General features: G+C 45.6%; 2 protein-coding genes and 1 long non-coding RNA gene across 8 annotated transcripts in view; 2 read left to right on the top strand and 1 right to left on the bottom strand.

Moving 5' to 3' along the window:
* Positions 1-10,835, top strand: part of CNKSR2 (connector enhancer of kinase suppressor of Ras 2) — a 232,555-nt gene extending 221,720 nt beyond the window's left edge. For 2 of the 6 annotated variants that reach the window (XM_054820942.1, XM_054820920.1), the window contains 2 exons: positions 4,887-5,083; positions 8,178-10,834. In XM_054820942.1, coding sequence (XP_054676917.1) covers positions 4,887-5,083; positions 8,178-8,393 — 413 coding nt within the window. In that variant the 3' untranslated portion in view covers positions 8,394-10,834. Of the gene's footprint in view, positions 1-4,886; positions 5,084-8,177 lie in introns of all 6 variants that reach the window. The other 4 variants (XM_054820931.1, XM_054820964.1, XM_054820983.1 and 1 more) reach the window with 3 other exon arrangements.
* Positions 10,836-11,472: 637 nt separating this feature from the next.
* Positions 11,473-13,953, bottom strand: KLHL34 (kelch like family member 34). Its single transcript, XM_054820995.1, has one exon. The coding sequence runs from the start codon at positions 13,687-13,689 to the stop codon at positions 11,902-11,904; it is 1,788 nt and encodes a 595-aa protein (XP_054676970.1). The 5' UTR covers positions 13,690-13,953; the 3' UTR covers positions 11,473-11,901.
* Positions 13,954-14,526: 573 nt separating this feature from the next.
* On the top strand, positions 14,527-20,464 carry LOC129204683 (uncharacterized). Its single transcript, XR_008576476.1, has 3 exons — positions 14,527-14,622; positions 15,010-15,148; positions 18,828-20,464. It is a non-coding gene; the product is annotated as an uncharacterized LOC129204683 (long non-coding RNA).
* Positions 20,465-27,883: the final 7,419 nt, after the last annotated feature.

The following is a 27,883-nucleotide window of genomic DNA, read 5'->3' as shown; positions in this document are numbered from 1 at the left end:
GGCTTTCTCAGGATTTGCAGAGGGTGGTAACTGTGTTCAAACGCAGGGCTAATTGCAAGTAGAGGAGTGGGTGTGCATGAGAGGAGTTGCACGGTGAAGGAAAGCGCGTCACTAAACTGTAAAGGTAGCAAACAGCAAAGAGGATAGCGGAAAAATGGAGAATGCCATCAGGGTGGCAGCAGCGTCCATCAGTCAGGACGAGGAGTCTGAAGACGACAGGATGAGCCAGGGTGGCATTAGGAGGCACTGGCAAAGCACAAAGGGGCCTCAAAGGAGAGAGTCAACCACTGAAAAATCTGGCCTTGTCAGCACAGTGGGTGACAAAATTTATGATTAACTGTGTTGTACTATCCTTGCATGGGCAGTCCTGTGCACTTACAGTCCCCGGTGTCATCACTGGTTCCTCTGGCACCTCCCTGAAAGGGGAAAACCATGCCAGCTTCCTTCCAGTGGCTTGCGCTTTTACAGGGAAAGTGAGTCACAGAAGCGGAGGAACCTCCACTGAAAATTACTAGAGATTATTCCATATATTTAGAGCAGATTTATGGGAAAAGTGTGCCTAGAGATTCCCTGTGTCCAGAGAGCAATGTGTTAGCCAGCTGGGTTGCAACGGTGACCTTCCGCATGGCCCTAATTCAGTACCATCTTCCTGAATCATCAGTTTACACGGACCGATCATGTCTTCATCCATGTAAATGCCAATGTTAGCTGTTTCTCCCTGGTCATTTTTCATTCAAGTGCCTGATGTTCTTATTTATTGTTCTTAGGATCTTGGTTTATAAGAGGGAAATAATGGCGAGGTGAACAGCCCAAGAGAGCCAGGAGGTGGTTACACTTTGTACATCATGGATCTCAGGGTATTCTCTTTTCAATAACAAATGCCAGCACAGTGTAAGAAATCCCACCAGTTTTTCCTGAATGCCAACAACCCAAACCATTCCTGACCTCTTAGTTTCACCCACCTGGCCACAATCTCCAGCTCTCTCTCCTGATGAATATAAAAGTAGATACAAATATTTACTGCATTTTAAGAAGCGAGGGCAAAGTACAGAAAGTTCAGAAACTCTTCCTTGTGGAAAACAGAATAATGAAAAATAATAACACGCCATTTGCTAGACTGATGTATTCTTTATCTCCTGAATTGAATACAAATGGCTTTGCATTCACTTGAAGACGCAGCAGAAGCTTCATTGTTACAAAATTGGTATCTGTGTATTCTTGTATTTGGAAGATATGGTTCTGAATTCAGATCCTCTGTCCTCCTGAGTTTATGCAGCTTTATTTCTGCTCCAGAATTACAGAGTTGTTCAGGCTTGGGTGAGGCACCGGGACAAAATTACGGTTTCAGAGAAGAGACCGTCCTTTTTAGCAGTATGTGGAAACAGTTACCTGACAGTGTATTCACAGAAAGAGGGGAGATGCAACCCGTGACTCAGCAGCAGAGAGGGGGTGAAAAACAACCTGCTGCATTAGCTGCTGTTCTGAGGTCATCTGCAAATCCCATTAGGCCACATTTTCTACTTAAACAAAGCATTACCTGAAGCCTTATTCTTCCTTAAGGAGACAGCCCTACTGTAATAGCATGACTTGCATACAAATCCACCAATTTAAAAAAAGAAAATATGTTTTAAGCTCAGCTGTATATCTAATCAAGTACCTCAGATGCTTTATGGTGCCAAGGGTTTCACCAACACCTACAGGAAATCAATCAAAGCCTTTAGCAGAAGGGTGAGGGAGGGGAGAGTTGTGTATAATCTCATTCCCGCCTACTGAGAGCCATTGAGAGCAGCCGTACCACCACCTTCAGTGTTTCTCTGGAAAATATTATGGGCTTGAGATGTGTTAGTGTGACACCCGCTGCCCTCTCCCCCGCCGTGGGTGGAACAAGGCGGTGTCTTGCTCTGTTTGAGCTTCCCCAGCCTCAGCAGCAGTGACACATTTAAGGGAAGGGACCTGCTGTTTTTCTTCCCTGCTCTTTCCTTTATAGCAAATCTCGTCCCCTTTTCTACACGCCGCTCACAGCTACAGCACCAAGGCGGTGACAGAGCCCGGGGGAGGCAGCCCCAGCCGGGTGGAGGTGATGTGCCGATGCGTTTCAAAGACCTGCTGTCAGCGTTCTGCTGCCTCGCCCTGCCCGCGTCGTGCCCCTCTCGTCCTGGCGCCTCTTCCCGTGCAGCCTCAGAGCTGTTCCCATTTGGGGCGAGGGTAGAAATCCCCTGGCCGCAGTCCCCCTGAGGCCCACGCTGAGCAGCAGCTGCCTGCCTGAGGAGGTGACCCTGAGGACCGCCAGCCGTGCAGACCTCCGGGCCGGCGGCGAGGGGAAGGAGGGCAGCACAAGCCCCCCAGCCTGGTGTTTGAACCCGCACGGGCCCTGCTGCCTTCCAGGTTCATTAAAGGCACTTGTCGTTCAGGATTGAACCTCGGGGTTGAATCCAAATGTCCTTCACCATGGTGGAGACCTTTGGTGTTTTAGGAAGCCGTGGGTTTTCGATGGCACGCCTGAATGCGGTGGCTGGTTGCTGGTCCAGGCTCTAGGTCACCCTAGCAAAGTAAATTCAGATAACATGGAGTCAAAGCACTGGCTTGCTTCTTTAACAGACTGTCCCTGTACTAATCCCGTGAGGGTACAATGTGGCAATGCTGCTGGGAAAAGAGACCCAAGGAAAGATTTTTTTTTTGCTTTGCATAACAAGGGATAAGAGAAAGAGAGAAACAGATGTAAAATACTCCCTTGTCGGATGGAGGTGGGTTTTTTCCCTTTGCCCTTTAGCAAATCACTCCCGTTCCCCAGCTGTCAGGCTGGTGAACTTCGGTGTTCAGCGATACGAACTGATAGATGCCAAACATCTGATCTCGCTGCTGCATGGACTTTTTAAGAAAGTATGAAAATCAAGACTGTGGGGGATTTTAACCAATCTTTAAGTATTCAGCCACTAAATGTTTTGCCCTTTAACACGTTAGATGTTTTAATAAGAAAGAAGCCAACAAGAAAGAGAAATGCATCTCATTTCTGTTTTTCTTTGAGTCCTGGCTGCCCATTACAGTGATGAACCCAGCTCTCCAAGCAGGATAGCACACATTGGGAGGATTTAGGGAGCACTGCACAGACCCACAACACCTCCATCAATAAAAAGCCTCGAACCCTTCTTCACTTCCATATCTCTTCAAAAAAATGAGTGCTTTAAAAACAGCTGCCTCCTAAAAAGGGGAAAGGAATAAACTGATGAGGGATATAGCTAGATTAGCTGCTGACTGCAAAATTCTTTGATTGTGTAAAGAGCTATATAAATGCAAATACTTTTTGTGATGGGGAGATTTGGATCTCTGGAGTTCTTGCTTGAGCCTGAGGTGAGTAGTTGCCATACTGCATGGTGTGGGCTTGAATGGGAGGTTGCCTCGGGTAGCTCCTGGTCAGCTAGAAATGTCACTTCTAAACACCGGCTGTCCTCCCTGTTGGAGTTTGATAAAAAACCCTCTGAACACCTGAGGAGACTGAGGTTCACTACTTAGGGGTACTTAAGCATGTGTTGAACTTTCAGCCAGCGGAGATGGCTATGTCTTGGTGCAGGGTCAGTCACAGGATAAAAGTAATGCTTGAAACCAAACAGCTGGAGCCAGCCTTCCTACAAGAGCGTTCATGAAAGCATCCTGAGGACACGGGCACCTTGGGCCAGGAACACGTACACCTCTATGAAAGCCAAGACTGGGTGGGAGGGTCCTGAGGGCTCTGGAGACAACTGGGAGGCTGTGCACAGGCGGTGGCCGGCTGTTGCATGTACAGGTGTGTCGGTGTGTGAGGGGCAGCAGGGACGGAGCTGCCCGTCCTGCCAGCTGACTGCTCCCCAGGGCTGCCTTGGCTTCTGCTGGTCACCACTCAGCTAATCCTGGCGCTTCAGTGGCGCTTCCCAAGTTTGCACGGAGTCATCAAACAGTTTCTTCTGGGAAAATGGTATGCAAGAAATGGAAATGTTGTGATGCTTTCTAAACAAAGCATTTCAAATGCTTATATCAGTGTAACATTTCATCCCCAGCTTTTGTTTGGTTTTGGTTTTAGAGAAGTAAAATCATTCTTTTTTATTTTTTCCTTTAAAATGCTCCCAGTACTAGTTAGAACAAATGTTTTAAAACCTTACATAAATAAATAAATAAATAGATCGATAGATAGATAGATAAACCTATACTGCACACAGCTCTGCCTTGGTTTGCCGCACTGCTGGGTAGGCTGTCATGAATGCGCTCTTACGTACAGTCCGTAGTCTGCTGCTGAACCTTCAGGTAATAGTAGAGTAAAAAGATACCACAAATGACAGTATTACTGGCTATTGAACAACACTCCTGAGTATCAAAAATGAGAGACAAAAAAAGTGGACTTTTCTAGGAAGGAAAATGACACGTCATTCCAAGGCCACCATCATAAACATCATCCTAAATGCCGTATCACCGCTCTTGGGCCGAGATCCGATCCCCGATCACCTTCTTCAGCAGGATGCTCCCAGGGCTTCCTTTCCTTGTAATAATGAAGTCACCAGCATGTTTAACTGCAATACCAGAGACGTGATTTCTGACAGTATGTCACTGTAATATTACCGCACCTTGCATTATTTCTTTTTTTTTTTTTTTTTTTCTTCTTTCTTTGCGGGTCAAGACTTTACATTCTTGAAAGTTTTTCTCCCTTTCTCCTGAAGGCAATAGCGAGAAGGAGCAGTTACAATCGCAGCACTTTTTTTCTGGAACTTAGCAGGTGTGAAATGTTCTCCTTATGTTCTAGTTAAACCTGTTAAACATTTTGCGGAGGTTTTTGATAGGTCTTCCTATAATCATGTTAATGATACATTGTTCCTTTCTCTATTTTTTCTTCTTTTTTTTTTTCCTTTTTCTCATTGCAGTTGAAACTATAGAGGAAAAACCAGCAGACTCCTTGCAAGATTTGTACAGAGCCTTGGAGCAGGCCAGCCTGTCTCCTTTAGGAGAACACCGGATTTCCACTAAGCTGGAGTATAAGAAATCTTTTATAAAGAGATGTAGCGATCCAGTAGTCAATGAAAAACTGCACCAGCTGCGAATTCTGAAAAGCACTTTAAAGGTGAGATAAAAGAGGGAGGAAAAAATCCTGCCCCAGGGTTGGATTGGACTGTATTGTATTTGGAGATTAATTGTGTGCAGCTGGAGTCCAGGCTGAACCTAGCGTGCAAAACAAGGGAGACATGGGGAAACGCTGTTTGCAAAGCAGAGAAAAATGTGCTTTGGGAGAGCAGTCGAAGTGAGAGGATCAGTTTTTATTTCTGCACAGATAAAATCTCAGTCAGCGTCTCCTCCTCTAGCTAGTTTAACAGAATTTGACACCAAATTATCAGAGGAGACCTTAATCCCTTTTTTGTCCCTGAACATTTTCATTTACCAAAACGCATTCACTCTGTAATTGCCAAAGTCTAAAGTTAAGCAAAGGCAGCCTTTCGGAAAGGAGCGGTACCTTTTGCAACACGATTATTTTCTCATTGCTGAGCTTGTCCAGGAGCAAACTGCATGCTTGCTTCCTGCATAAGCTGATAGGATCATTGTATTTAATCAGTAGGAATGATTAAATAAATAATAATGATAGATTTGAAGATTTTTATGGTTATTCTAAGTGTACCACAGCTCATTTAGCCTCCCTGTCAGCTTCTTTGTTTGTTACAGCAGTTTCAATTCTGTCCTGATAGAGATTTCAGCAAACAATATGTTGGATTTCCCCGGGGACCCTGTTAACTATTAAATTACCACATTTTAAGTCACTAGATAATTGTACAGTGGATTTTGTAACAGCTTTCATCAAAGACAGCTTTATCAACGTTAATTAATTTAGTTTTCCATCACCTAGAGAAGTATTTAAGCAATATTATTTTCATGCTGTGGGGCTCCCATCCTGAAAGAATCTTACTCATGCTTAACTTTCTGCACTGTATCGTCTCATTGAAGGCAACTACTACTTGTAGTATTATCTGGGTACGTGAGTCTTTACAAGATTGGAGGCTGGCAGAAAAAGTCAAGCTACACGGGCTTTCCACATGACTTCTACAAGCCTGAGAAACCGAAACAAAATCACAGTAGTCTCAGACACGCCAGGGTGGCAGGAGGGTCACACTGTATCTGAGCTTTTGCACCACGGTGCGATCGCTCACACCAAAACTGTGGTTCAGTATCAGCAGCTTGCTGCCATGCTTGATTGTCTTGTTAGCATTTCTCGGTACCTGAGCTACATTACGCCAATGGCTTCCTACAAACGGAATTGCTTTCCTCCAGGGAATTCCAAAAGCAGCTCATCCCCTTCACCCATTTTCATGCTTCTCTGGGACTTCTTTCTTTTGGACCAAGCAAACACAATTTGTTTATTTTCTGTCCATGAGCCATATTTTTTAAACCCGTCACCATTCTTGTTTGGACCTTGATGAATCATTCTCAAAGTACATGACACCAATAATTGAAAACACAATGGCAGCAAGCACCAAAGACACGTAACTGCTGTTTCTTGCATACAGCAACGGTCTAGAGTGGCACGTGCCTGTTTCGCAACGGCATCATGGTAACTCATGATGAGTTTCTAGCTCTCTTCTAGCCCAAAGCTCCACCTCTGCCATACTACTGGGTAGTTGTATCTACCGGTAGCTGCTGCTGTTACTTAATCAGTTATTTTTGCCTTTATCAGTGCTTTTGATTTCTTCCTGAATGCAGCCATTTGTGCTGGCCTGTTGGAGTTGGTCTTCTGAACCCTCCTTGAACTTACCCAAATTATTAATAGCCTGAGACAGCCCTCCAAATTGCTTCTAGATCTTGTTGTCCATAGAATCTCTGTCCCATCATCTAAGTCCTCAGTGAAAGACCCCTCTGCTCTCTTTCCTGTGATACAACCACAAAACCATTCTCCTGCCAGCGAGGATGCGCTACCTGGCGTAGTGCAGAGGCGTGGGTACCAGCCACAATCTGCGAGAAGCAAGTTATGGTAGTTCAAGTAGATATGGTAATCAGGAGTTCTCATGGTTTCATTTCCACTGGTCATTCTCAGCTTTCGTTTCCGTTTCCGAAAATGAGTATTCTAGCAGAGAGCATTAATTAGCTGCTGTTTGCGAAGCATGAAAAATACCTTACAGCCTACTGCTTATCGGTGACATCTCTGACCCTTCTCTTCCACCAACATGACCTGACACAGCTTAATATTTCCCTTTATCATGCTCCCCATAAAGATTTAACGTACTCATAGCATGGACATGGAAAATGTGAGTTAGCAATGAGGAGTGTGAAACCCGTCTGGCAGGGAGGATAGAGGGGAGGTCACTGGTGACCATACGATACCTACGCAGAGGAGTAGTGCTGGAGACCTGTGTGTTAGCTGTGTCTCCAAGGCTTAAGTCTGCCACATCCACCTTCCACTGCTTGCGATAACCATGGGTGGCTGCGGGTATATCTGAGGCTTACTCTGACCCATACCAGCTGCCTGTCACCTCTTGATAAACTAATCACTGGCCAGTGATTATGATGCAGCCACATTCCCCGCCTTGATGATGGGTAAGGAGGTACCAGCAGCTATGTTAGATTTCACACATTTCTGCCTTCTCTTTGCCACTGCAGTAGGTAGGAGGAGGTTGCAACCCATCACATCCACCGGATCTTTACTGATGGGTTATCATTAACATGGGGGTCCTTGCACAAGCCTTTGCAACGTAGCACTTGGCTATCCCTGTGACAAGCCTGGTAAAAAAGGCTTAGCTCTGCTGGCGTGCGAGAGGCCATCTGTCTGCATCCCACGCACCCACGCAGTATTTCTTATGCTGATCAAGAAGAGCAAACAGATGGCACTTTGTCGTGTGAAACCCATCTTGAGAAATGCAAGCAGCTAATAGTAAACAGTACAGGGCTTGCTTTTCTTGAGCTGAACAAGGGGCGAGGAGGGGGAATCGGGGCTATTTCTGAGGATGCTGGACAAGGTGAGGGAAGCCCCAGCCCCACAGGGTGATGTGTGGCACCCTGTAGGAAGGGCTCCTGTTTGTAAGCGGTCGTGTAGCAGACAGATAGTCCCCCTGCTTTTAGGGACTCCGAGGCTTGTGTTTGCCCCCTCTGTTCTCTCCTTCCACCCATGCAATGATTGGTTTTGTCAGTGACTCAACACTCCCCTTGACTCTCTGCTTGTTCCTTTTCTCTCACAGGCCAGGGAAGGAGAAGTAGCCATTATAGATAAAGTTCTGGATAATCCAGCTTTGACGTCTAGAGACTTTCAAGAATGGAAACAAATGTACCTTGATCTCTTCGTGGACATCTATCAAAGCAGCACCCCGAGGGACTCTGTTAATGGCTTGTCTGAGGCTGATGCACTTATAGCCTCCTTAGCGCACACTCACTCTTACATTGAAACGCATGTATAAAGGTCTCTCTTTTTGTCCATTTGCTATACTCCAGCCCTTTATTCAAGTGCATAAAGTAGTTTTTATATCAATATGTGGGAGCTCTAGTAAATTATATTTTAATGTTACTCAGCTGTGTGAAGTAAACCTTCAATGGTCAACGATACCACGTCTTTAATGAGGATTTGTATATTTTATATGCTACCAACACTCCGCTTGTGTTTACCTTCTGTGAAATAGCAAACATGATCTTTAGCTATTAAAGAAAAGTATTTAAAAGCATTTTTGGAAGACTGTGGCCTTCATGCAGGAAGTTCCACAAGCTAAAGGTTTTGCTATCGAAGGTCACTTTTACAATGATATTTTATATTATATAATTCCAATATTGCATTGCATTTTTGGAGTGCAGGTACTATTTTGGTGGTGGAAGAAAACCAATTTTTATATTTAATGAGAAACTCTAGGAGTTTTCTTAAATAACAGGGAAAAAGTGTAATGCAGTGGTTGTGTTTCAGTTTTGTCGAACACACAAAATGGTGAAAATCAGCAGATAGAAATGACTAATGTGAAATTAAGTATCAAAAAGTTAGGTCTTATTTCCTTGTGCTTTTTTAAAGCCTGTTGCTGAGGTTTACCATCAGTGCAAAGGGATGCTGGTTTGTATTTTAATTAAGACCAAATTATGTGTTATTTGTCTCTTAATCACATTTGGTTGATTTTTTAATAAATTAGTCATGGTACTGTCATTTATGCTGCTTTTGTACTGAAGGTATCAGAATAATGTGCAGATTTTGCAGAAAAGAAAATGTAGACATTGAACATTCTTGATAGCGGCGTTTCTCTTGCCCGGAAAAGCAGCAGTGGAAAAAGTTCCCAACGAAATGCTCCAAATCTGGGAGGCTTTGAAAATTCCCACAATAGAAAAGGAATGAATAGGATTTTTCAAGTAGTCTCCTATGTGTTTTCTGAGCTGTGAAATTTGGCCGTATTATATGCAGGGAAAATGTGTGATGGGAACAGAGCTGAGCACAGAATCTGAAAAATAACTGAGGAGTAAAAATTCTCTGGTTCACTTTTGAAGGGGAAGGGATGTCTCTGAGTTCTGCGGAGTTCACAAGCCAATTAAAATGTTTTAAACTTCCATGAGATTTGAGATGTGCTAGAGACAACCTAGTGAATATGAGTAGAAATAGCTCCTTAGAGTTAGGCACATGCCTGGAATAGCAAAGTAGGAGGTAAATCTTAAATCACGTATTTACTTTTTATGGGCTTGTTTTCGAAAAGTGATCAGAGCATGACAAAATATTTCTGCTGCTTTTCAGTATTCTGCTGCATAAGTTAGGACTCGCGACATGATTTAGTAATGCTCATGTGAAAGGGAAAAGCCTCCTTTATACTTTTTACAGAGTTGTATGCTTAACCAACTTTAGACTATTGCCTGTACAGCTCAGTGAATGTACTTTAAACTTTATGAGCTCTGCTTTTTCCTGGCAGTTATATCCATGAAGGGATGAAGGAAAGAACGGACAAATTTATCTTCTCTCTCCTTCTTTCTTTCTTTTTCTTCTTCTCTCTTTCTCTCCCTCTTTTTCTCTCTTTCTCCCCTTTCTCTCTTTCTTTTTCTCTTTCTCCTCTTCTTTTTCTCTTTCTTTCCTGTTATTTTATCGCATTTGGATTGCAAATGTTTTGCAGATTTTGCACAATTGTACAGAAGAGTGGCCTTTCTGTAGCCCATTTTCAGTAATCCTATATTCAAGTCGATATGGATGACAAATCATGTATTAACGTTTGTATAGAATTCTGGATCCAGTGTAATATTTGTACCATTAGAAGAATCTTGTTTGTATAAACTGGACATTTATTTACTGCATGGGTACTGACTTGTATATTAAATTTGTGAGGTTTTTGTAAATTTCTCTTAAAAAATGCTTGACTTGAAATGGATCGTGCTATTGTTCCAAGCATTTAGATTCTCTTGCTATTGTTTTACTGGACCAAAAGTAAATATATTCATATAAACCCCTCTTTATATCTGATGGATGTATATGCACATTGTGTAGTTGATTCCTTGTCAAAACCAAGGCAGTTCAGAAGACTTAGATCTGTTGCTATGCAACAGCTATTCTGCCTGCACTTTACATTAGTAAAGTCAGCTTGATCGCTTTAAAGGTGAAAATTAAACATTACAGTTTTTTAAGCTAGTCTAGTGACAAAGAACATGTGTCCTCTCCATTGTGCTGCCTTCTTTTAAGACTATTAAATGTTCTTCTATATATATTTTTACTGTATTAACTCTCAGCCTAGAAAGGGAACACTGTAAAATGAAGTACAATAAATTTAGCTTTTAAATGAACGTTTTTGGACTCGAGATTCAGTTTAATCCATACCAAAGGGATTCTGCAGCATCTGACCATTTTACCTGCATTTCACAGGTCCATGTACCTTAAAGTACCCTCAGAATCTGTGCCTTCGAACTCTGCCAACATGGCCAAAAAGAAGTGGGACTATTGCTGTTTCGGATGTAGGCAGATGCTGAATAAAGACTTCTGAAAACCTTCAGTTAACTCCCTTCCCTTCACACTCTTTGATGAAAAGAAGCCTTTTTCGGCTGCAGGATTCCCTTATGTACTAGTTCAACAGCTATGAGCAATTTTACCACCATGAGCAGGTATGATAAAGTGGCCTATGCTAGCGAGGTAAGTATCAAGGCATTAGTTACAGCAACTCCTGTAACATGTTTCTTAGAGTCTAATAATAACTACACCCATTCAGATCTGGCCATCTAAACTAACACAAGGTTTGGATACAAAAGAAATGTACTGTACCAGTAATGTACATTAAAATAACGCAAAATAAGCATCTGAAAGGCATGCGACAACGAAGGCCACTCTGAGAGAAATGGCTTCTGTCAAACAGTCACTGTTTTAACTTATGGCCATAACGGAGTCCACGTATCAAAAAATCCATGCTTTCTGTCCAGTGATTTCATGCTGGTTAGCTAAGGCATTCTTGCCTAATATGTAGCATATCAAATAATACCTTTTCCTTGGCAGTACTTATTATTAGTTCTCATAGGCATCAATTTCCTCATCTTTATACAGCTCGCTTTCATTTTGCTTAGCCATAGCATAAAAATTCAATAGCACTTACCAGCTGGGAAAATTACCTCTGATTAAGAAAACAGAAAAGATGGATTATATTTTTTAACCTTTGAAAAATCTGACTTGCAACACCTATTAATTGCTATCTAGGTATTATTCTTCAAAAGTCAAGGATAACGATTCTCGCTCATCGCCTCTAAACGTGCTACTTGCTACATCCTTCCTCAGTGAGATCAGCTTCCAGCTCTAGAAATCCTAACACCTTTTCCCATGCTGGAGCCAGACTTTCTTGCCTGTTTCCACCAAGCATTTAGCTTATCAAAGCAAAACCTCCACTCTGTCACGTTCAGTGCCGTTGCAATTTTCTTCTTCTCCAGGACCACCCTGCTGGCTCATCTCTCAAGGTGACTATTGCGTAGCGCGTGAGCTCAGCAGTTCGGTGGCCTCTTCTGCAGGCTGTCGCTGTCCTGCTCATCGGCCAGTTCAGAGAGTTGCAGCACTGCGCACTGCAGCCCGCTCCAAGGCAAGGGGGCTTTGCAGATCTCTTCCCAGCCGTCGTTGTCGATGTCGTAGCCAACTACGTCTTGTGTGGGGACTTCCCGTGAGTTTTGCCATTTCTTTCCCCCGATAAGAAGAGCCGTTTCCTCTACCACTGCCAGGCCATAGCAAAATCGATCATAGATCAGTGGTCTTAACCGAGTCCATTGGTTTTGATCAGGGTTATATCTTTCTATCTCAGAGAATGGTTCATATAATCCTAAAAAGGTGAATATGGCTTCTCTAATTGTTGCCATCTGATGCCCAAACCGAGCAATGCTCATGGGGGCTTGTTTCATCCACTGCCCTTCAAGCGAGCTCAGGGAATATACGTCCTTGCTTGTGTTGGCTGGGTCTGAGTACTTGCCGCCAGAGATGTATATAATATTCTTGCAAATGGCACTGGCATGGCCATGTATCTTGCACGGCAATTCCCTGGCCTTCGTCCATCTGTCCCTGCTGATGCTGTAGACTTCCACAGACGAATGCAGTGACCCATCCTCACCCCTTCCGCCAATGGCAAAAATATCCTTGCCTAGGACACAACAAGAAAACTGGCATCTCTTTTCCAGCATGCCTGTGATCTGGGTCCATGTGTTAAATCTCGGATCGTAACGATGGACCTTGTTCGTAACCGCTAAGATCTTTTCGGTTTTAGCATCACCCGGGGCACCGGTTTCTATTTCCCCGCCCAAGACGTAGAGGAAGTTGCCCACCACGCACATGCTGTGGTTCTGCACCCTGTCCCGCACCTGCGTGAGAACTCGCCATTTGTGATTGTAAACGTCAAAGGCCACCACGTCGGTGACGAGCCCCTCGGTTTCTGTCCCTCCCCCCAGCAGAATGATCCGAGTTTTCTGGTTCCTCAGCATGGTGGACTTATCCTGCAGGACAGGCTGTTTGAAAACAGATGTATGGTAATTTATTGCTTTAATGATCAAGCACTTAATACCTGCGGAGAGGGGCACTTCTGACTGTGTGTAGGTTTTCCTCAGCTCTTCCACCGGGATGAGGCCATATCTTATGTGCTCTAAAAGGCTGCTAGCGTGAGCCAGCCTGGGTTTATCCTGCTTCAGCCACAGCAGCACGAGATTCAACAGGCGCGTTTCTTTCACCATGGGGAGATCTGGTGATTCAACCACTGCTAGCAAAGACCTGAAGTTCAGCTCGAGCAGTCCTGTCAAATCCAAGTCCAGCAGCTTCCAGAGATTATTGACAATGTATTTTTCTGTTGCTGCTAAGGCATCCGGCAGGTAGAACTTCCTGGCCACGTTGGCAGAGAAGCAGCAGTTTTCCAAGGCAAGATTGTTAACTAAGTACTGATTGCACAAGCCAATAGCATCAGTCACTTGCAAGTAGCTTGCAGCTTCCAAGGTATCCTCCAGGCTTTCAAAGGAAAGGGGTAACAAGGAAGTGTAAATGAAATCCAGGATGTGCTGGAGACCGGTGGGTGAGACAACTTGCAGGTGAATTACACTGGCTTTAGACTCTTGGGTGTAACTTTTGAACATGGCTCGGAAATAGTCGCTGGAGCATGCCAAGAGGGACTTGTGTGCAGGAAACTCATTTTCTTTCACTTTCAGCAAAATATCACACAGAAAGCCCTCTGATCTCAGAGTCTGGTACTGGGCGAGCACTGCAGTACAGTGTGCTTTGCAGTAGGAGAGGAAGTAGCTCATGGTAGGCAATGCAACGCTTTCCCCTTGAGTTATTAAAGCTAAAATGCAATTAGATATTGAAACAGCTGCCCTACTCAACAGCCACTGCTTGAATGCCTAGCAGACCTCCAGCTGTTAGAGAAAAGCCCAACCAAAAAAAAAAAAAAATAGTCAGTCTCTTGCCTGGCATAGGGGAACAGTTAGTAGATTTGTAGTGAATTCAATGCATTCCTTTATAGAAAAACAGCTGAATGTCATAACAGCTGTGGGATGCTTACTTTTCTTGCCTCCGTCGCTTGTGCAGGGATGAATGGTCCATGGTTGTGCTGAGCACTTGCTTGGCTGGCCATCAGGTGACAGATGAGGGAGCTAGACGGCAACCCCAACAAATGACACTTTGTGTCTGCGCAGCCGTCGCCCTCGACCCTTCTTGCTCCGCAGGCAGATCAAATAGATCCTCTCCGGCTGCCAGCGCGTGGCTCTGAGGAGACACAGATCAGAAAGCAGCACTGGCTTTTTCTCCTCTCTTGTTTGTATTTCAAACTCAGATAAGTTTAGACCTCACCGCCCCGGGGACATCAGCCCCCTTTTCATCCTCTTTTTGCACTCTCTTAGGAAGCCCCAGCTGAAGATCAAATCAGCGCCCAGGGATTATTACGTGAAGATTTTTCTGAGCCCATAAATCTTTGCCCGGCAGGCACTAAGACAACCAAAATATCATGATTAGTCACTGGTTCGATTTGACATGCATTTCTGGGCTCTTTGCTTCACATGACACCACCATAACTCACCGCTACCAGAATAGCCGCAGGCACATCCCCTCGTCCCCGCCTGCCCCAGGCCGACCCCAGGCGGGCGAGCAGAGGGGACGGGGACCGGGCGGACGCAGGAGCTTCCACCGACAGCCGCAGCCAAAGCAGCTGACTTGGAATGACCTGGCTGGAAATCACAAGGGTAACACATTCGCACAAAGCGGTGACAAAAATAGATTCCCCCAGTTCGGCCGTAATAAACCGAAATCTGTTTATGGAGGAGGCTTTGCATAATTGTGCTCTCAGTTACCAGCTGGGAACAAGCCCCGAGCCCCCAGGGATGGGCCGGAGCTGGCTCGCTCAGCTTTCTCACTTTCAGTTTGTCCCAATTAGAAGCACGTATATGGGGATTATCCCTGATTTTCACCCGGGCCCTTCAGGGTCTAATTTCTACCAGGAATAGTAGCTCTGGGCGAGCTACACATTCTGACTTCTTAAAGCTTGCTTTTATTTTTCTTTTTTTTTTTTTTCCCTGGGTAACTCTGGGTGGAGGTGTTCAGGAATCTCCTCCTGACACCTTTCTTTCCAGGTCAAACATGCTCAGGACTTGCACACCTTGACAGGGTTGATAAATGCCAGACCATTTTGAAGCATCATGAGCCAGCAGACACGGGGGCAGAGGAGGATCCCTCAGGACTGAAAAATTTCATCTTCTGCTCAAGCCAAAGGTAAAGCATTTTCTTCTGTATTTGCTTATATTTATTTAAATGATATCATGAAATTCTGGCTCACCTCTGTAATCAAGGGGTGTTTGGGAGCTGACTGGACCCTAATGTGGGTCACATCACGTGCTGTGTGACTGTTGTAGTGACCCTAAGCTGTCTTGCTAAGCAGACCGATGTCTATACATGCTCTGTTTTGTTTGTGGAGAAGGACTCCAAAAACACCGTTCTTCATTGCTGTACAGCTCTGAAAATTTATTTACTGCTTGAATCCACTTTCCATCATGACACTAGAGACTATAAATCAGGATCTGGCTAAAATCTATTCTCCCTTGCTAGCAAAATGCCATGTATGGGCAGTGGGGATGAAGAAAGAGATGTCTTGCTTCTGTTTCCCAGTGGCTTTGCCTATGTCTATGTTGGGACAACTCTAAAGCATTTCAGATGTTGTCAGCAAAGCTGTGCAGCTGAGTCCAAGCTTCTGGTTTGATGCTTTTCCTGGTTTGGACAAACCAGTGACCAGGTACCTCTGTCACCCCGTCAGCAGTCACGCGTGCTGGTGATGAGGGACCAGGCCTTAAATACTCCCACTCCTAAAGATACTGCTTTCCCCAGTTTAACCCCATCAGGTACCAGATTTCAAAAACACGATGTGCAGATAAACCGTCGCTGTTTCAAAACATCAAGCCGGTGCTGCACCATTGTCTTTCCCCAGGAGACGGAGTGCTGAGCGCAGGGGAGCAGGAGGGGCTGTGCCTTCAGTGCAGGATTGAGTTTGAGGAGCGTTTCTGCAGCAGTTCTGGCACAAGCAAGTCCTGGCACCACGTCCTCTTTGCCCACAGACCTTGTCCTCCATCAGCCCTTTGCCTGTGCTGCCATGACTGCTCTGAGTCTGAGGGCTAGGAGGTGACACAGCCAGGACTGATGCTCGGAGAAGAGTGGAAGGAAACCTAAAAACACAACAGGAGAGAGGTCTCTGCAGCCCAGATCAGGTCCTCAGCCTCCCTCACTGTGTAGCTTCCCAAGCAGACGTAGTGCCCCGACCCAGAGTGCAGCAGAGGTGCGCCACTGGCTGGGCAGGCAACCGGGGACCCACCACCGGGAGAGACCCTTGGTACAGGACACCCACCCGAGGCACAGAAACTGGACTGGTCGTCTGTCCTTGAGCCATGGCCAACAGCCGCCCAGCGCTGGTAAAGTGCTTCATGCATGATGGTAAGCCATAGAAGCTGGGACTGAGGACACATAATCAATTAAATCCTACTTCCCCTGGATCCAGGTGTACCAGAAAGGGGTCAGAGATGTGGCTTAGGCAACTGTGGGTATTGCCGGCAGCAGCCAAAACACCCTCACGCCCCCATCAAGAGATGCACTCGCAGGCAAAGGACACGTGCCTTTTATTCTCCCACAGCAAGGCCAGGCCAGACACTGCCCAGGTTTGCACCGGTTTTTCTGGCACGTGGAAAGTACCAGCATGGCACCGACCGCGAGCGCTGTAACTTCAGAGAGGCCAAAGGAGGCTGAGGCTCAATGGCCGCGTCTGCGCCAAGAGCGGTGCCGTGTTAACCAAACTGGTTGTGCATCACTTGCTCTCCGAACTAATTCTGCACACGGGCTGCAGTTTATACAGGTCAGTTGCCAGCTAATTACAGTGCGTTGCCACAGGAGCTGGTGCTGATTTAACTGAACTGATTTAATACCAGTGCCGGATAAGCAGGTCCCATAATTGTATGCAGATTTGCTGTGTGATTCCCTCTCACACCTACTTCATCTTCATGGCAAGCCAGCTAATACAAATAGTAAGAACCATGATCTTTATAAAGCTGTTTATTTGCCTGCAGATTTTTTTCTTTCACTTATAATTGAAATAAAGCCAAATCCTTTCCAGTCCCTTGCTCTGGAGTGGTCCAAAAAAAAAAAAAAATCATTATCAAAATGAGGTTTCTCCCTGCTCCAGTTTTCGGCAGTTAGCTTTGTTTAACTAGGGAACCTACTCAGCCAGTACCTTCCTTTGTCAACAGACAAATTATCTCCAGACGGCAGCTCAGGTCTTTGGCACCTTTGGAGGAATATTTAATGTCCATTAGCAAGAGAGCAGGCAGTGACTAAACAGCTAACTGACGAATCTCAGGAACAGGCCTAACGCTAGGTGGGATGTAGTCAAGCCACGATCTTAGTTTTCTCGGTTGTAATTTGGAAGATCAGTTTTAATGTTTGACTCACTAGATGGTGCTTAAAATTAGGGCAACATTAGTGTTTCAATGATATATGATTTGCTGGGAATAGATAGTACATTTTTAATTATGTGCATCATTTAGACTTTAAATTAGACTTAGATTTCAGGCTTTTAGAGTATTTTCTGCGGAAATCATTGCTGTCTACTACAGTAGACAGTCTGCAATAAAAAAGAATATTCAGAGGTATGCTGGGAAAAATGTTGGCTTCCACACTTGCAGTTATTTTTTTTCCTGTACAAAGCTGAAAAATGGCCTGAATTGCAATGCCGCGTTCAGTTTAATCATGCAAGTAGGCCATCAGTTAATAAACACTTCAATTACCATTGTAAATTTTCCCAATTATTTTTTAAGAGTAAAGGTTATGAAAAGAGTTGTACAAGTAAAATTAGGCTCATTAGGAACGAGTGGCTTACTGAAAAATATTCATTACAAAAATCCACAGCAGAGGATTTCTAAGCTACACGCTGTTCCAGAAGAAATCAGTGCAGTCCAGAGGACAACAGAGCAAACGCTTCAGATGCTTCAAAATGTACTGCATGAACAAATACAGCAAAAGTGAGCCAAATGATGAATGTGGTAGGGATAATGTAGCATACAGGTTTTCTAGAAAACACTAATCAGAAAAACCATATTGATTTAAGCTGTCTTGTAAAAATCATTGCACTAGAGTCCGTACTTCATCCTTGAGTAATCATTCACAACAGTATTTGGGTCACCCCATCTATTTAAAGCAAAGGACGTTTAGCCCAGGAAAGCAGTCTTTAAGAACAAAACAGTAAGAGGGAGAAATTTTCTTGCAGCTAAAAGCAACGTGTGGTGAGATCATGTCTGTGTATAAAAGCGCAGGAGAAAGTTATCGGCTTGGCTGGGGTGGGCTTAGGCTGTGAGGTTTCTGTTGCGGCAGCGGGAGGCTGGGGACGCACGTGGCTTTAAGCACTGTCCGTGTGCGGAAGGAGACGGAGGTGCCCACGGGACACTGTCCCCTGTGAGCTGGGGGAGCACGAAATCGGTGCAGGACAGAGCATCCCCCAGCCCGTCGGAGTCTGCAAACCCTCGGGCACGCTGTCCATCCTAGGAGGGGTTTGCATCCGGGGATGATGCTGGCAAGAAACTCGGGCTGAGTGCAAGCCTCCGTCTGCCAGCGGGGAGAAAAAGAGTTTGAGTGTGACGAGGAGTCAGAGCAGGGATCCCAGCCAAAGCCAGCTGCAAGGCCATGGCTGCTAAGCCACGGCTATGTGGCGGTTTTCTGTTGTTTTGAGGAAAATGAGGAGGAAAGGAGGAAATATTGTTGGCAGACCTGCGTTGGGGTGCCATGCCCCAAATAGGTTACACGAGCACTAACTACACCCGTGCGAGAAAGCATCCTGTGTCAGGCTGTGAAAGGCAACATGAAATAAAAGTCTTTCGATCAGCCTGTGCCTTATTTGTTTCCTCTCCCTGTTTTCCAGGTTCCCTCCCGTTCACCTCCCATGAAGACAGATGTAGTTATGGCTCCTAATGCTCTCCCGGTGGGTTAGACAGGAGCTTCCCCGTGAATAAAAAACAAGTTAGGAAAGTTGTTAACTTGGGCTCCAGCTTCAGAGTGACTGCAGTGGGATGAGTCAGGCAATGCAGCTGCAGGATAACGAAGGTGAATGTGTATTTTAACGAGCCCATTTCAGAGCAGATGTTCTAACGGCCTTCACAGCGGAGGGCAGTTTTCTGCTTGGAGGGTCTGTCTGCTCCCTTGATGGCCTGGTGGCACCAGAGACGCTTTGCATCGAGCCTTGCTTTCCCCCCGCCAGGCAGCCAGGGCTGCCCACGCCGCAGCTGGGGCAGAGAGGGACCTGCGGCCCCTGCCCGGGGGGTCTTCGCTCTCCATCCAGCTCAGGGCTGCCCAGAGACCGTGGTGGCTGCTGACTTTGCACAGTGAGGACAGGTATAGCTCTAGCTGAAGCTGCTCTGCTCACAGGTCACATCTGCACGTGTGGAGGCCCCCTTGCTATAAAAGGCACATTTCTGACCCCCATGAAGCCCTCCTGCCTCCCCAAGACCTTGTGGCTGGTTGAACTGCGTTCCCAAACTTTATTTGCTTGAGTATATATAGTAGCGAAAGCTGCAGTTTCGGGGTGTATGACCGCTAACGGCGGGACAGCTGGGTCTTTCCCTTCTGTCTGTGGCTGGATACACCCAGCAGCTCCCAGCTCTGCCCCCACTGCGGGGACCCCAGCGCACCCTGACGTGGTTTCTGTGCTCCTGGTGACACATGTACCCAGAACAAAACCAGCATAACTGGGATACACACCTCAGGTCTAGGAAAATGATAAGGCAATGGAGACTCGCTCCCTGTGTTGCAATGGTCTCTTAATGCATTTACTTGTAATTCAAACTGGGATTTGTTTTTATAGGGATAGAAATGTAAGGAACAACCGGTGCTCTGGGACCACAGAGGAGAAAACACAAATGACATTTTCCTCTATTAGGACACCACACAGATGAAGTAAAGCTAAGAGCCTTCACAGGACTTTGCTGCAGACCGCAGAGGTCTCTCTGAAAACAAGGTGTTTTTCACATGAGCTGGTGAGGATTCAGGTCTTCCATCCTCTTCCATTCCATAATTCACATTCAAGCAAACGCTCTCTAAGATACAGACTGTTGCTTAGCAAAGGTTACAATGTCTTCAGCTGCTGTTAGTGCTGTTACTCTATGAGATAATGAGAGTCTGATGTCCACACTCAATTGATCACTAAATGTGTTCCTAGAATCTGTACACTATTTATTTCATCATCATCATCACTGTTAGCAGCAGCAGCATGTTACCTAGTGATTCTGGACTGGGTCCCTCCGTGATCTGCAACTCTCAGGCTTACCCTTGGGACTGAAGGGATTGCACCTGCACCCGCTAATCCTATTTCATTTGCTCACAAGGCCTCAGGTTTGAGAGAGGGAGAGACAGCTAAGGGAGATCACCCAAACCCTCGCACCGGGTGGAGTGCAGCTGGAACGAATTGCACGTGCTGAAGGATGGGTGATGGATGGCAAACCACCAAGTTTGTAGAGGGCTTTCTGCCTTAATGACTTGTGACTGAATAAAGCTGTGCTGGAGTGTGGCAAAGGCATTGATGGGATGTGTTTTATTCACTCTCCTAATCTTCATGAGTTACCAAATGGTGCGTGGCTAGCAAGCCTCACCGATCATTTGTCAGGCTGAGCTCAGAGCCAGTCCGTGGTGGTATAAGGTACCGGTGGCCTTACTCACCAAACAAGGAGAGAGACATCTCCTCCCAGGCTAGGCACAGTCTCTAAATTCGACTCCTGGAAAAAGTTTCTAGTGTAGTTATAGAAACTAGATTGCTTATGTCAAGTTTTCTTCTCCAGGATGAAGTGCTGGCACACCATGGCTTCAGTCACCTCCCCTCTTCCCCGGGTATGAGCTGGGTGCGTGCTGGGCATGCGCATAAGCTGTGGATAGTGGTGAGCCAAACCCCTAATCCCCAAGGTACTCTCCAAGAACTATGAGCTCATTTTTATTAATTTTTACTTTAGAGTTCTTGTGCCAGCAATAATTCAAATATTGACTTCCTCATGGAAATGCAAGGGATGGCTTGCCCAAAAAAACCACATAGCCTGCTTAAACCGGATCAAAAGGCTGTAGAGATACTGACTTTTTTTTCAGCAAGTTTATTTTGATTTCATCTGCCCAGAAGAAGGATTGACATAAGTCGCTCTCAAAGGGAGTGAATATAGATAGCCCTTACTGTGAGCCCCAGCAGTATGTGCCTGGCATGACAGTGCAACATTCTTTTCTTGGTACAGTGGCAGAGTTTTCAGGGGACCTTTGGGTTTTGCCTGAAGTGGAAAAGTCATTGCTGTATGTTAGCTCTTCTGTCACACCAAAGAAATGAAATAGTAGACAGGTAAAGAGGAAAGCATAGGGCAGATGGACCCAAAACCTGTGATACCCTTTGGGGGGAAGAATAAAGTTTAAAATGCCTAAGAGCAAACCAGCTTCCCAATACTGCAAAGACTTATCTGTCCATTGGTCTCCCAGGTGGCTCCTCTCTCAAGGGCACTAGGCGTCTCTCAGCAGAACCGTGGGCTTTGTCTGACGTTAGAAGTCAGCAGCCCTTGGATGGGCCCCTCCAGCCTTGCTGAGGTACCAAGCCATGCATCTGGGGTAAGCACATGCCCTCCTGAGGGACGCGGGTCAGCCAGAGATGCCCTCTCAAGGGGGCTGGTAAAACTCCTGCAGTAAAGAGATTTCTGGGGCGAGGGTGGGAAAGATGCTTCAGCAGGATGCCGTGCTCCTTCCAGAAAATCCAGAGTCCTCACACACACAAAACTGGTCCGGTTGCATCATCTTCCCCCATTCCTGGAGGCAGCACTGATGTCTAGGAACCTCTTCTGATCCTGACAGTGGTCATGTCAAAGGGGAGGATGCAAACGAGAGCTGGAGTTAAATGAGAAATGTGGTTAAATGGAGCTACCATACAATGGTGTAAATTTGATTTCCTATCGTTGAAAGGGAAAGGAGATTAAAAATAAATGTACATGCTTCAAATTCTTTAAAATTACAACTAATGACATTACTAGTACTTTCAGGAGGTCGTGCAATTACAGAAATACAGTAGTTTAGGCCAACGCTGACCATCTCGATAGGGTACAACCATGGCTTCCCTACCTTCTGGCCTCTTCCAGTCTTTGGTCCAACAAGCAAGTTACCCCAAAGAAAATTTCCTTAATTTGCACTATTGTGTTGAGTTTGCGTGGCAAGGTTTTGGTAGTGGGCGGGGGGGGGGGGGGGGGCAACAGGGGTGGCTTCTGTGAGAAGCTGCTAGAAGCTGCCCCTGTGTCTGATAGAGCCAATGCCAGCCGGCTCCAAGACAGACCCGCCGCTGGCCAAGGCCAAGCCAATCAGTGATAACATATTTAAGAAGGGAAAAAAACAAGTTAGGGAGAGCTTTTGCAGCCAGAGAGAGGAGTGAGAAGATGTAAGAAACTCTGCAGACACCAAGGTCAGTGCAGAAGGAGGGGGAGGAGGAGCTCCAGGCGCCGGAGCAGAGATCCCCCTGCAGCCCGTGGTGAAGACCATGGTGAAGCAGGCTGTCCCCTGCAGCCCATGGAGGAAGGATGAGGGGGTGTAGAGATTCCACCTGCAGCCCGTGGAGGACCCCACGCTGGAGCAGGTGGAGGCACCTGAAGGAGGCTGTGGCCCATGGGAAGCCCCCGCTGGAGCAGGCTCCTGGCAGGACCTGTGGCCCCATGGAGAGAGGAGCCCACGCCAGGGCAGGTTTGCTGGCAGGACTTGTGACCCCGTGGGGGATCCCACGCTGGAGCAGTTTGCTCCTGAAGGTCTGCACCCCGTGGGAGAGACCACGCAGGAGCAGTTTGTGAAGGACTGTAGCCCGTGGGAGAGACTCATGTTGGAGAAGTTCGTGAAGGACTTCGTGAGGAAATGATAAATCTGGTCAGAGGAAACCTGATTTGAAAGGTAAGTAGGTTTATATATTTAGAGGACTAGATAATCTCTGTGCTTACACCTTCACTTAGCTCACAGTAACATATGAATGTGCCTACAGCCCTGGTTAAAAAACCCCTCAAAATTAATATATTAGCTTCACAAACTAGGTCTGAGGCAGACTTCCAGCCCATCACTATGCAGGGAGCTACTGTGTGCTGCTAGTATAGCACTTCCATTACACTACCTAAGCAAAAGTTTTTAAAAAGATAGATTGCATTAAGTATATTCTCCCATACTTCCCAACATCAGCACCCTAATATCATTTCCAGGGCTGGATGATTACACTCCCTTGAAAAGAAAACATTCAAGTTTAGGAGATGCCTTGAAATAGCCATATCCACTCACTTCTGACACCCACCAGCTGTACGTGTAAAATAACAAGCAATCTATGCAAGCAGACTGCACACCCTGATATTTCTAGTACTCCTGACTGTGGTTAAGAGGCTGTAAGGAGAAATAATAAAAAGAAAATGAAAGCAATCACCATACAAATCACCTGTCCATTTTTCACCAAGCAGGTTTATTTGCCTTTTACAAAACAAATCAGCTGTTAAAAGTCTGACAGATCTTCTGCAGGGGGTTGTATTTTGCAATTTTCTTCAAATAAGCTTTGTGATCTAATAAGTATTTTCCAGTTCAAAGTTTACAGAGTTGTATGGAAATAGGAGCTGGTTTTCATTCCTTTGAAGCCAATAGAAATTTTACCATCAACTCTGGTACAAGCAGAAAGGCAATGTTCTTAGCACAGAGAAGTTTTGGGGGCCAAAGTATCTGTCTCAGCTTAATTTTTCAGCCTTATATACCAGATTCTCACCTGCTATGCAGGGTGTATTCAGTTCCCAATGGTCCTGTTGGAATAAAAGTTGTATTAAAGATCAAACCCTTTACAACTGAGCCCCTCATCTGCTGTTGCAGAGAACCTGATGAGCGTCTACACACAGCACGTTATTTTTAATGTGTTAACTCTCGATGTGTAGACATTACATCAGCTGTCTGTATGGGGTGAGCAGGCTGTAGTGAGCAAGGCTGGGGAAGGGCAGCAGCAATCTCTGCTCAGACGCTCCCGTGCTGCAGCCTTCACTGAGGCTTTAGGGAGCAGAGTCTTCAGCCACCAGCGTTGCATGGCTGCCCTTGCTGTCGCTACCGCTGATTTCACCTGGGTTACTTCAGAAGCAGATAGGCTTGCAGGATTGTTTCCTGCTCTGGAAATATTTTCATTAAATGATAAAAAGGGGGTTTTGAGAGTTTGGGGTTTTTTTTGTTTTCAGCTAAGCAGATACGGCTTTCTCCTGATCTTCCTCATATTTTCAGAAATGAGTTACTGGAGAAAATATCACGTTTCCACAGCCTCCAGAATTACAACACATTACCACAACCTCCAGAAAAGAGGTACTGCAGAGAACCTAAGTTCCTATAGACCATTTGTAGTTTCACAAACACTGAAATTCTCACCTACTAAGATGAACAGAGAGAATAAATAGGCATCACTAAGACATCAGGAACAAAAGTGTTGAGGGCATTTTCAAAGGCAGAAAGAGCAGTTAGAGGCCGAGATCCCTTCAGGCAGCTAAACAACTCTAATGGCCATTGCCCCTCATGACAACGTCCTTCCTACTTACTAAAATGCAGTGATTCTGTTATCAAGGTGACACCAAACTGTCCAACTTGGTTCAGGGCAGCATTGTGTGCAATGGGCACTTTAGAAACTCAGAAAGTGCTGGCAACTGCCCTCCCACGAGGCCACTGCTCTAAGTCACTGCTGCCAATAAATCTTGTTGCCCTTAATTGTTTGGGTTCCTCTTAGAAACAAATATTTACCAGCTTCTGGTTTGCACAGTCTTCTAAAGGTCACAGATGCTAGCTCCAAGGGGAGCCAAGCTATTCAACCTTAAACTATTTAACGTTGGCTTCCTGTGCAAGCCTGTACTGCCGTAAAAGCAGGCATCACTATGGTACTTCTGTGTAAGGATGGAGGAGTAAAGTTCTTCTCCTCTTGGCCCATTTCAGCACGTTATTTTTGAAAGCTTATGCAAAATGGATGCCTTCATGCTGCTTATCCTTTTGGATGGGGTTGATGTGTTGGATGGTAATGGTCTGCTGGGAAGTTAGAATTACTTTCTCATATAATAAACCTGGCTGGAGGGGAGAGAAAAGGATTTTCTTGGGATTCATATTAGTGGTGAAATTTTGTACTAAGAAGAAAAAGATCTAGGTTTTCCAAAACTATTGCAGTCCATCTACATCCACTACACAACTATATGTAGTAATCTGTAGCTCCAGAAATGCTTCAACTCATCTTAGCTTCTGGTCTCATCTCAGCTTCCTAAGATTATTCAAACAAGAAATGCTCCCTGGCAATTACTTCTTATACCTACCTTTCATTTCATCATGACCAAAAATCCCAACCAGGAGAATTGCTGGGGAAGCTATTATCAAATTTTGTGCCCTGAGTCTTCTCATACTGACTCTTCATTGGAATTACATAATTTCTAGTAACACCAATCGCTTCCATACTCACCTGAGCTACTTGCATGTGAAGGCAATAAACTGTGTGCTGAACTATACTCTCTGTCTGGTGCAGTGGTTTGGGGGTTGACTTTTAAATTTTTAGTCATTTCTCCTCTTCCTTTTCTGCCTGGTTTTGGTTTTGGTCTGTATAGGGGTATGAGAAGGTGAAGCATCACATGACTGGGAGTTACTAATTCTTCTCTTGACCAGGATCCTTTAGCTCTTGCTTGAGTTCCGCAAGAACAACCTCATCTTCTTTTAAGACTCATTATTTTTGTCATCTGACCTAGAAGAATCACAAAAGACCAAGGCCCCCACTTAAGAGCTCCTTGCATGCAGGTTAATCATGCCTTGGGAAGTACAAGGTTGGCTTTCTCACCCCTAGGATGGAAATGTATAGGACTGACGTAATTTTCTAATTTGATTGCTCTACTCAGGTTGTATGTTTCCTGCACAGGCATCACATGTAATATCACACATATGTTACATTCATGCAAGCCAATAATACCAGCTTTTAATCAGGATACACTTTCTAACAATAAAGATAACAAAATGCTGGGATAGGTTGCCTAGGGAGGTGTAGGGTTGCCATCACGGATGGATCTTTAAAGTATGCTGTAAAGAATATATTCCCTACAAATCTGCCTGGAATTACACAAGTATAGCTGCTTGGGCTTGGAGGCAAGGAAGTGGATTAGATAGTCTTTTGAATCCCTCTGAGTGCTGTACTCTAGGATCTTCTGCTCATGATAAGAATAAAGTCCACTGAACTATGAGGCATGTATCTTATCAGGCCTTGGTGATTCACACAAGTGATTTTCTAAATAGAGTTTCTTTGCTGAAAAACAAAAGCCTTAAAGAGGAAAAAGCTTGGGACATGTGCTGGTGTGTGATGCTTTGGAGACACCATAATTGCTCTGTTTGGAAAATTTACTGAGCATGTCAGTAAGCTGAAAATGTACAGGACAAAGGGCGTGCAAAGTGTCTGTCTGAAAGCACTGCCTCTCATCACAGGAAGAGCCTTTGGAAGGTCACTGCCCAACACCACTGCTGTTTAAAAAGCTGCTCCCCAGGGATGTCACGACTTGAGCACTTCTGCTGAGATCAATCCACAAAGAAAGCATTTTTGACAACTGACTGGAGTAGTATGGAAATGAACTCCACCACCATTGACGTCAGAGTTGTTTTTTCTTTTTTCTTTTTCTCCCCTGCTTCACATAAAGATAAACAAAGTGGGTAGTTTTCCATCTTACTTGAAATTTGAAGAGTAGAAATAGTTCTTGTTCTGGATATTAGGTTATTAGGAATTTGCATTTCTGAATCTGCCTTTCCTTTGGTTGTTTTTCCTTGAAGAGGAGCAAGGCATGTAAAATATCAGTAAACCAAAAAAAATCAATAAGCAAGAATGCAACAACAGCCATGTTCTTCTGTCAGACTCATCCTGTCCCGCACCAAGTGGATACAGGTGCAGGAGAGACACCCCCTTGCAGAGTTGGAAGCTGCTCTTGGAAAAGATTTGCTGGGCGATGCAATGCCGGTGTGAATGCTCGGATACAATGAGCCAAATTCTGGAGGAATAATGCCTCTGCATTTCCTGAAATAACCATGCCACCCTGCAATGCAAAATCACTTTCCTGATGTGCTGGTTCACTCGCTGCTCAAGCAGGCCAGGATGACTTTGCGGTGGAAAACACAGCCAAACTAAAGAAGCTCTCAGAGGGCTGGGATAGTCCCTGCTTTCTGGGGAAGGACTAGAAATCCTGGGCACCCCGGGGCTGCTTCCCCATGGATGTGAGCAGCTCCCTGCAGGACCGCAGGACAGCGGGCCCGGGCCATGGGAGAGACCAGGCTGGCAGAGCCTGGATCCCGCTGGAGGGAAGGGGAGGGGAGGGCAGGGGAGGGGAGGCCCCTGGTCCTCCCTCCCTGCCACCTTGGCCTGCTGCCACCGCAGGGGGCTGGAGTTTGGGAGTCTGCGGTCCCACCTGATGCCTTTCTGAATCACGCTCTTCCCCAGGCTCCTCCAGAGCCCATGATCTGCTGAGGCCCTTCTCCATGTGAGCGCTGGTGAGCCGTGGGCTTTATACATGAAATACCAATCCAGGAAATGAAGTTCGCCCTCCGCAGGGTGAAGGATGATGTTTCTCTTTTTTCCTCCCTTGCAGCCTACGCCTTTCCGAGTGTCTCTCTCTCTCCCCCTGATTCTCCGAGGCTGCAGACAAAAGTGACTGCTGGTGCAAACCAGCATAGCTTCAATGACACGGGTGGTGTGGTGCTGCACTGCACCAGCAGATGACCTGGACCTTGGCTGTAGGTCAGCAACATGACTGCAGCACATGCAGCTTTCGCTTGCCTTGCCAGACACGCGGCGTAGGCAGAGCTCCGTCCTCGCTTCTCAAAGGCCAGGGAAGAGCCCAGATGTCCCATTTGTGTCACAATGACTATATGAATTTGATGCTGACTGAATTTTCTCAACCGTGTGGTGCTGTCCAGTGTCAT

This window comes from Grus americana, chromosome 1, assembly GCF_028858705.1.
Source record: "Grus americana isolate bGruAme1 chromosome 1, bGruAme1.mat, whole genome shotgun sequence".
NCBI classification, from domain to species: Eukaryota; Metazoa; Chordata; class Aves; order Gruiformes; family Gruidae; genus Grus; species Grus americana.
The sequence above is the reverse complement of the archived record's forward strand: the minus strand, read 5'-3'. Positions and strand labels throughout refer to the sequence as shown.